The sequence below is a fragment of the Tachysurus vachellii genome, chromosome 8 (genome assembly GCF_030014155.1).
Source record: "Tachysurus vachellii isolate PV-2020 chromosome 8, HZAU_Pvac_v1, whole genome shotgun sequence".
Classification (NCBI taxonomy): Eukaryota; Metazoa; Chordata; class Actinopteri; order Siluriformes; family Bagridae; genus Tachysurus; species Tachysurus vachellii.
In genome coordinates, this window is record NC_083467.1 from 1,125,001 (window position 1) to 1,135,000 (window position 10,000).

The window sequence follows — 10,000 nt, forward strand, 5'->3', positions numbered from 1 at the left end:
GTCAGTCCCCACGTGGGTCTGTTATTTTTACAAGTTATTAACCAATCTAAAGTCTTGAAAATAGCTTGAGCACAAATCTCATAACTCCATTGGACACTTCAACTGTCCACCTCTTCCTCACTCCGTGGGAGAGCTTCACGGCATATTTCTCCTCAAGAAGAGTCGCAACGAATCAACACGTCTTCTGAGGTAAATGTCTTCAAAACACTGGGCTCAAAGAAAAAAAATCTTGACCCCCGCTAGTTCTGGTGCTCGTCTGAGGACAGGAATTTAGCGCAAGACAATCCACTGTAACGCGGACTAAACCCTGTGCACTGCAGATAAGGTACGGCGTTTTTTTAATTTCCTGAAAAATAACGGTTTTGGAGATACGAGGATTCCGTCTGACAGCGACGATATACAGGAATCCTCATGTTCAGCTGCGGTAACTGAACATGAGGATTCCTGTGATATGTAATTAGATCCCTGTTGATTTCCTCCTCTTTCTTTAAGATTCCTGTAAAACACAGATCAACCCTGTCCCTGCTCTGCTAGTTCTACTATTTTACTACAGTATATTTCTATAGAAACACACCTGAAAACAGATGAGAGGTGTTTGATATCTGCTTTGTGTGCCACAGGGGCTTCAGGCTCACAGTTGGTGGGGAGAAAAATAACATTAGGGTAAAAACAGGCAATTTCCTATTCCTTATGCTAGACTATCTCAGCCTTTCAGCTGTTTTACGGACACACTCAGATTCTTAAGAAGTGTTTATTTATTACATGTGTGACATTTTTCTCTCACTTACCCCAATGGCTGTCAGGATGGGGACTTGATAAATCCATTTGATGTTGCCTGCACTTAGCTCCCAGCATCTACAGAGGAAATGAGAGATTTTAAAAAACAGAGTAGAAAATGTGGAGAAGGAGAAAAGGCCAAAACGGTGAGTTATACAAGAAAGAGGTGGGAGGACAAAGACAAAGAAAAGACTAAACAAGCAATTATTATGTATTATTGGGAATTTTCTGTGAATTTAACAGTGTCCAGTTGATTTCAGTAGATGTTACTGAAACACTGTAGGTGTTATTTAAAAGCTGTAGGTGTGAACTGAAGTCCTTGGAGAAGATCTTCTTCTTTATACTATGACCTTCTTTCTCAGTTCTTTCTCAGAATACTCGCCTGATCTGATCAGAAGTTATAACGGTTGTAAAACATATAACGCCAGAACAATTACAGAATATAATACTATATTTATGTAACAAATGCTGGTTATTGAGAACAGAATCTAAGTAGAAAACTGACACAAACTGCAGCATGACACGATAATAATAATAAATATGTCACGTAATGTCACTTATGAGGTCAAGTATTATAAGGGGTAATTTAGAGAGAGAAATTCTTCAGCAATTTATTTGGATGAATATGCTATGAATGATAGAATCTCTAATTAAAATCTATTTGCATTCTCTCTCTCTCTCTCTCTCTCTCTCTCTCTCTCTCTCTCTCACACACACACTCTCTCTCTCTCTCTCTCTCTCTCTCTCTCACACACACACTCTCTCTCTCTCTCTCTCTCTCTCTCTCTCACACACACACACACTCTCTCTTTCTCTCTCACACACACTCTCTCTCTCTCTCTCTCTCACACACACACTCTCTCTCTCTCTCTCTCTCTCTCTCTCACACACACACACACACTCTCTCTCTCTCTTTCACTCTCTCTCTCACACACACTCACTCTCTCTCTCTCTCTTTCTCTCTCACACACACTCTCTCTCTCTCTCTCTCTCTCTCTCTCACACACACACACACACTCTCTCTCTCTCTCTCTCTCTCTCTCTCTCTCTCACACACACACACTCTCTCTCTCTCTCTCTCTCTCTCTCTCTCTCTCTCTCTCTCTCTCACACACACACACTCACACACACACTCTCTCTCTCTCACACACACACACACACACACACTCTCTCTCTCACATATACATCTATCTATCTATCTATCTATCTATCTATCTATCTATCTATCTATCTATCTATCTATCTATCTAGATAGATAGATCGATAATCGGGACAAATTACTATGTCAAGTAAAAAATTCCAGTAAAAAAATTATTATTTATTTATTTATTTGTTTGTTTGTTTGTTTGTTTATTTAAATAAATTCCCCCTTTTTAAATATTTAGATAATCTAAAATATTACAAATATTTCAATATTTATATTTATTAAAATGAAAACATAATAATAATAATAATAATAATAATAATAATAATAATAATAATAATAATGCAGTCTATTAAAGCTGAATTCTCATTTATTCTTTATTGATTGCCACTAACCATAATTATAAAGTTCGATTAAAACCTTGAGCTATCTGGCTCTGAAGGCTGAGATATAATTACCAGCCTAACCTTTAAAGCTGAGCTTTTATCATGACAAATATGCAATTGACAAAACATACAAATGCTTGTAGTAATGTAAGAGAGCTTTAAGCTACTCAGTGTAATGTATTTTATATGGAATAAAGGAGTGTCTTTGGCGTCTTTGGCGGAAAGTCTGAACTGTCATAAATCTTTAAACAGTAAAGTTCTTTATTTTTATTTAACAGATAAATTTCCATACTGAGGAATGATGGGTCATATAAATGCTTCTCTTTGGTTTTTTTTTGGAACAATATTCGGTTCCATATTTTGTAAACTGAATGTTCTGCCTTGTGTACATATATTTTTTTCATACTCTATTGCTATTGTTTGATATTGCCCGAAGATTTAATACAGTGAGCGTGCAAAAGCCCTTCACCTGGAATCTGCCACTGTTGCCCTTACGATTGCCCAGGCTGACACAAAGAGGGCAGGTACACCTAAAATCAGAGAAAGAGCCAGCATAAGAACATCACGTTAATTAGAAAGATACAACACACTCTTCGTCTATGTGCTTTTCTACGAGAAAGTTCCGAGTGCTGTTTTATTGTACTGTTGTTTTATTACTGATAATTTTTTTTTAAATTCTGACAACTGAGATTCTGTTGTTTGAAACAGACTCAGAGATCTCAGATGGATGTTAAAACATTGTTTAGGAAAAACACTCACTAAAAACTGGCTGTCAAAAAACTATTTAGACATCACGCTAAGAGACATTTTTATTCCTGATATTTTTAGGTATTCTCTTAGTTCTGCTTTGTAAGATTTGTGAAACGTAGACATTCATTCATCTTCTACCTCTTATCCGAACTACCTCGGGTCACGGGGAGCCTGTGCCTATCTCAGGCGTCATCGGGCATCAAGGCAGGATACACCCTGGACGGAGTGCCAACCCATCGCAGGGCGCACACACACACACTCTCATTCACTCACACACTACGGACAATTTTCCAGAGATGCCAATCAAACTACCATGCATGACTTTGGACCAGGGGGAGGAAACCGGAGTACCCGGAGGAAACCCCCCAGGCACGGGGAGAACATGCAAACTCCACACACACAAGGTGGAGGCGGGAATCGAACCCCTAACCCTGGAGGTGTGAGGCGAACGTGCTAACCACTAAGCCAACGTGCCCCCGCAGAGCAATTCTGTGCTTGTAAAATATCCTTCACAGTCTCGAGAGACTTAAAGCACACTCAGACTTTCTGCACTGATGTTTTCTCTTTAGAATTTTTTCCTATTGTGATTCCTTTGGAAGAATTTGTGACTTTTTTCTACCGGCTTATATTTCACCCCTGCTAGCTAAAAAAATAGCACAGTAGAAGTTGAAGAGTGCATGTAAAATACTCTGACATGCAGGATATGGACAATCAAGAGCAGAGAAATTGTGTATCCTGGTGACCAGAATGACAGATCGAGCCTAGAAGAGCTGCTAAAGGTTTTCTATCATGAGCTGGCATGTGGTGTAGGAATGGCATCCCACCTTCAAGGCCCTTCTTTCATGGCTAATTGCATGGATCAGTTCATTACAGAGGGAGAGAATAAGTTAGTGCTTGAAGGCAAAGACAACACGAGACGTGGTCTTCCACCTAACATCAAACCTCTCGTGTCTGAGAGTAGTTTTGAGACACTTAATTGCCTTTAAACAAGAAGATGCGAAATGATTCACGCCTGGAGAAAGCTTTAATATTTTTTTTTCTGAGAGAGACTCAAACACTTTTTCTTATAGAGACTCTTTTATTAGTTAAAGCTATCGACGGTTCCAACAGGTCATTCTCATGTCAAGAGCTGTCAGTTTTATTTAGTATCATCTCCCAATGAATCTGTAGTATTAGAACATCGCTTTTAAAGGACATTTAATTGGGCTAAAGGATCTTTAACAGCATGTAGAAGGTATGAATCATGACATGACAACATTAATCATAGAAGAAAACACTACAACAATCAGGGCTTACAGATGGCAGATTATTTATTACAATCATGCCTTTGACACCATGTAAACTTATTTTAAACATTTATGTTAGTAGTTTTGACAGAATCATGATCCTGATGTACTGTAGCTCATTACAATATATTCAAATATATACAAGGTAATAATAAAAACAATATGTTTTTATGTTAAAAATGAACCTTATATTAAAACATTTTTGATTTGGACAGTAGAATTGTTATGAACTGGATAACAGTATGAATCTTCTGAAGATATTTTCCATCTTTGTTGTGAGACACAGTTAAATTATGTCACAGTTTGTTCTCACCACGATTCATGCTAAACGCATTCATTCAGGCAGCTACCACACAGAGAAGCCACGGCGTCGAGCCTTATCATCACCAATCAGTTCTAACCCTGACGTGCTAACCGCATATTTTCTGTTATACAAGACCAATTACACAGCTGGTACAACTGACACCATTTGTTTTACTGAAAAACACGTTGAATAAGCCCATGAAGGTCCTCTGCCCTGTCAGAAGAAACACATCAAGAGCTTCAGGCTCTTACAAAACAGATACATACAAAATGCCTAATTTTGGAGCCACTGAAAAGGGAACATTTAAATGTTTCTCTAAAGTCCAGGTGAATAAAGTTTGGTTCATTCAATTTTCATTATACCATTACTGCAATCTGTGTAAGGACAGGGTTAGGGTTAAGGTTAAGGTTAAGGTTAAGGTTAGGGTTAGGGTTAGGGGAGGCACGACGCAATTCAGTTTTCTGTTAATTAATTTTTCTCAGCATATTCTGGATATGTGGGGGTCACGGTGGCTTAGTGGTTAGCACGTTCGCCTCACACCTCCAGGGTTGGGGGTTCGATTCCCGCCTCCACCTTGTGTGTGTGGAGTTTGCATGTTCTCCCCGTGCCTCGGGGGTTTCCTCCGGGTACTCCGGTTTCCTCCCCCCGGTCCAAAGACATGCATGGTAGGTTGATTGGCATCTCTGGAAAATTGTCCGTAGTGTGTGAGTGCGTGAGTGAATGAGAGTGTGTGTGTGTGTGCCCTGCGATGGGTTGGCACTCCGTCCAGGGTGTATCCTGCCTTGATGCCCGATGACGCTTGAGATGGGCACAGGCTCCCCGTGATCCGAGGTAGTTCAGATAAGCGGTAGAAGATGAATGAATGAATGCTGGATATGTCTCATTAAAAACATCTATACAGAATGTACAGACTAATGCACAGATCAATGAAAATTGTTTAACACAGTTAATTTCCTTAGATGTTCTGAACCACGCTCTAACAGCAATTATCCAATTACTCATGGTTTCCAGTGTTTGGATTTATGGAGGAGTTTGCAAGCGGTACAAATGCTTTTTATACATGATAGCTCTAACAAAATAAATGTAAAAACGGCATCGTAGAGCAGTAACGTCACTCTAACGGCTTTGAAAGGGGGAATTAATTTTTTTGTGTTTTTTGAAGGAGGAGGGTTCTACTGGACAGTGAAAGAAAAAAGAAACAGCAGAGACACCATTAAAGCTCTGGGTTGATGTAGTGACCCTGGAGCTGTGAGGCTGTAATGCTCTTCACTGCACCAACCGTACTAATAGAAATGTATGTAGCTCTGAGAGATAATTAATGAAAGCCTGGAGCTGTTATTGATCCCTCTGACTGTAAGGGATCAATGGCTTTTGCACGGTGCTGAACAACAACGGAACGCCGTAGCATCGGTTACTTTTATATAGCGATACCAAAACTCAGTAGCACAGCAAATAAACATATTCCTAAACATACAATTATCTTTGTCTTTATAATATAAGTATAATATCTTCATTTGTAAGGAAGATACGACTGAGTAGTTAGAGCATTAGTTAACTGCAGAAGAAAAAAAAAACAATATAAGATAACAAAAGGTAAGAACTTCAAACGTTACTGTCGATCGTCCAGACGGATATTTAGCGTAATTAAAATGCTACATTTCAAGCAGTAATATTGCGCAGTAATTATTACGCCTCGATGGCAATTTGTGCTGCACATGTGCAGAATAATTCATGAGATAATACTCATATTACAGCACCGTACAAATCATCTCACTGAAACTAATAAAGATTGTGTATAAATGTCATTGAACATGTCCTTCTCACTGAATACATAATTGTTCTGCTTTTTTCATTCCATTTCAGCAGCAATAAGGTAAGATGTTTTTTTTTACAGTGAGTACAATGTAGAGACGTTATGTGAGTTAAACAGCATCATAGAAAAATCTGTGACTGAATCTCGATCTTAAGGGTTTTAACAACAGACACTAGATACCAGGCATCTGGTGAAATAAAGAAACAGACAATACATTGCTGAGGCATTTGACTGACAACTGATCAATAAAACCGCCCTAACAGGACAGCTGAATATAAAGAGATACCCTGCTCCTTACTCACCCCATCCAATCAGAGTGAAGCTCCACAGGTACTTAGTGTCTGACAGGAAGGCCATGAAGATGAGGCTGTGTAGATACAAGCCTTCCACCAGGATCCAGTAATAGTTTGTTGCCAGGAAATAGATGAACAGAAGAACTGTCACCTTACAGCCTATCTAGAAATGAAAGAGAAACATCGATATCACAATTAAACATGAAAAATAAAACATGACATGACATTTCCACTCATTGTGTCATCCTGAGTTGAAAGATGAACATCAAGCTAAAACCGTGTGCTTTGAGTTTGAGTTTTAAAAAAAGAAGAAATTGATTTAAATCAATAACAAATTGTCACTTTGTTCCACTGTGATGGTAATCGATCCTGAGCTCGGGTCACAGGCTGCGTGGGTTTCATTCCATCTTCCACAAACATGCTGTAGATTCATTTCTCCCTTTTGAGCAAGCGTTTGTTTGTGTATGTGTGTGTGTGTGTGTGTGGGTGTGTGTGTGTGTGTGTGTGTAGGTGAGTATGTGTATATGTTTGTGTATGTGTGTGTGTATATGTATATGTGTGTGTCTTTGTCTGTGTATGTTTTTGTGTGTGTGTATGTGTGTGTATATGTATATGTGTGAGTGTGTGTGTGTGTGTATATGTGTGTATGTGTGTGTACAGTATATGTGTGTGTGTTTGTCTGTGTATGTGTGTATGTGTGTGTGTATGTATGTGTGTGTATGTGCGTATGTGTTTGTATGTGTGTATATGTGTGTATGTGTGTGTATGTGTGTTTGTATGCGTGTGTGTGCGTATGTGTGTGTGTGCGTATGTGTGTGTGTGTGTACTGTATGTGTGTGTGTGTACTGTATGTGTGTGTGTGTGTGTGTGTGTGTGTGTGTGCGCCCGTGGGAGCATTTGGGGGGGTTCGTTGCCTTGCTCAAGGGCACCTCAGTCGTGGTATTGCTGGCCCGAGACTCGAACACACAACCTTAGGGTTAGGAGTCAGACTCTCTAACCATTAGGCCACGACTTCCCCCTGTTTTCATGTTTCAAGTTCCGTGTGTTTTCAGTTTGACTTTACCTAAGGTGATTTATTCAGCCTGACCAGAAACTATCATGGCCACCAATGCTGCAGGAGATGTTAAACATGGTCCTACTACAATGAGTCAAATTATTTTTGCCTTCTGATGAAATTCATGTTTTCCATAATGTTACTCTGCTGTTACAAATGTTGACGCTAATGTGAGACACGTTACCAGATTAGGGGACGTTTGTTGGGTCTCTTGGTTCTTGTTTATATCTCTGAACATTACAGTCTAACCTTGTACTGAATTTGCAGGAAGGTCCACACCTGAGAAGATTGGCAGCTACCTTCACAGATCAATGCAGCAACAATTGCATCTATGAAGTCGCGGCTGATTTGTTTTGTTCTCGACACATCCGAGTGTCTCAGTAAAGCAAACTTCTTTCATGTAGTCGCACTTCTTCATTATTAACTAAACTTGTGTTTTTTTAATACAAATTTCTAACAGCTAAATCTATTCTGGTTGTTGAAATAGAAAGGGTGTGATTTACATTTTGGAAAATAAAAATAACTACTTATTAAATTCTTTTGTATTTTTTTATTTATAATTTGAGTTTCTAAACCCGAAGGAACGACAACAACTTTGTTTTCCTTTTTAACTTGTTAACTTTCACAGTTTCTTAAAGTTACTTCAGGCCTGCTTCTTCTTCTTCTTCTTCTTCTTCTTCTTCTTCTTATTATTATTATTATTATTATTCATTCATCATTCATCACTCATCTTCTACCGCTTATCTGAACTACCTCGGGTCACGGGGAGCCTGTGCCTATCTCAGGCGTCATCGGGCATCAAGGCAGGATACACCACTGGATGGAGTGCCAACCCATCGCAGGGCACACACACACACACACACACTCATTCACTCACGCAATCACACACTACGGACAATTTTCCAGAGATGCCAATCAACCTACCATGCATGTCTTTGGACCAGAGGAGGAAACCGGAGTACCCGGAGGAAACCCCCGAGGCACGGGGAGAACATGCAAACTCCACACACACAAGGTGGAGGCGGGAATCGAACCCCCAACCCTGGAGGTGTGAGGCGAACGTGCTAACCACTAAGCCACCGTGCCCCCGTGCCCCCATTATTATTATTATATTTTTTATTATTTTTTTTTTTTACATTTTTTCTAATGACAACTTTTTTAAGGTCTGGTACTTTTAACAATGTACGTTGTCTCTAAGCAGATTCACAGAACATACGAAATATAGTCTAAAAAGTTTATTATACAAAGATTAATATAATACAAAAGTTTAAGGTTAATATTAGACTTATATTTAAATGTGCTTGTATTTATCCCCAATGAGCAAGTCTGAGGTGACTGAGGTGACATTGGGGAGGAAAAACTCCCTTAGATGGAAGAGGAAGAAACCTTGAGAGGAACCAGACTCAAAAGGGAACCTCATCCTCATCTGGGTGACTGTTGGGAAAAATAAAACTCTTAAATGGAATTGAGGGTTTAAATCTGAAGGCCGAGACAGCGACTGTTTAAACAGCTATTGTTGATCAGAGGTATTTTTGCGATATTATTTTCATTTCTATCACTATTTCACTATTTCACAACCGAACAACAATACTGTTTATTATAGCATCAGTTGACCACAAGATCTAATTAATCTTGTGAACGCTTGTTATTATGATATATCTTCTTTCTCTTGACATCTTCCTTCCTCACAGTGGTATTATTCACACTATTTATACCAGATTTTTATTTACATTCAGTTCTCACATATCCCTGGCTGACTTGTATAGATGGAACGATCTATACTTGTTGAGTTGAAGGTTCCTAGGAGATGATGGATGAGAGACCTGTTTGACAGAAGTTCAACCTTCCCCCAAAAAAACAGGAAATAGCACCTACAGTATGGAGTTCTCAAAGACAGAGACAGTGCAAGGAAAGAATTTTTTTAAGAGTAACAATTTGTCTGTATTTTACAAACTTCCTTAGGTATAAGTTTAATTTTAAAAATTTATTTCTTCAGGGAAAATTAAACATTTACATTTACAGCATTTAGCAGACACCCTTATCCAGAGTGACGTACATTTATTTCAATTTATACAACTGAGCAATTGAGGGTTAAGGGTGTAAGACAGTGTTACTCATTGCGCGGCTCGCGAGCCTCCTGCGGCTCGCCAAGCTTTAATATGCGGCTCGCATGGCAGTAAATAATACGATGAT

General features: G+C 39.0%; 1 protein-coding gene across 1 annotated transcript in view; it reads right to left on the minus strand.

Annotated features, from left to right (window-relative positions):
- The window catches only part of pth2ra (parathyroid hormone 2 receptor a), a 48,181-nt gene that overhangs the window by 14,616 nt on the left and 23,565 nt on the right, over nt 1-10,000 (minus strand). The window contains exons 7-9 of the mRNA XM_060875675.1: nt 6,763-6,916; nt 2,777-2,837; nt 789-855 (exon numbers count right to left, since the gene is read on the minus strand). Coding sequence (XP_060731658.1) covers nt 789-855; nt 2,777-2,837; nt 6,763-6,916 — 282 coding nt within the window. The remainder of the gene's footprint in view (nt 1-788; nt 856-2,776; nt 2,838-6,762; nt 6,917-10,000) is intronic.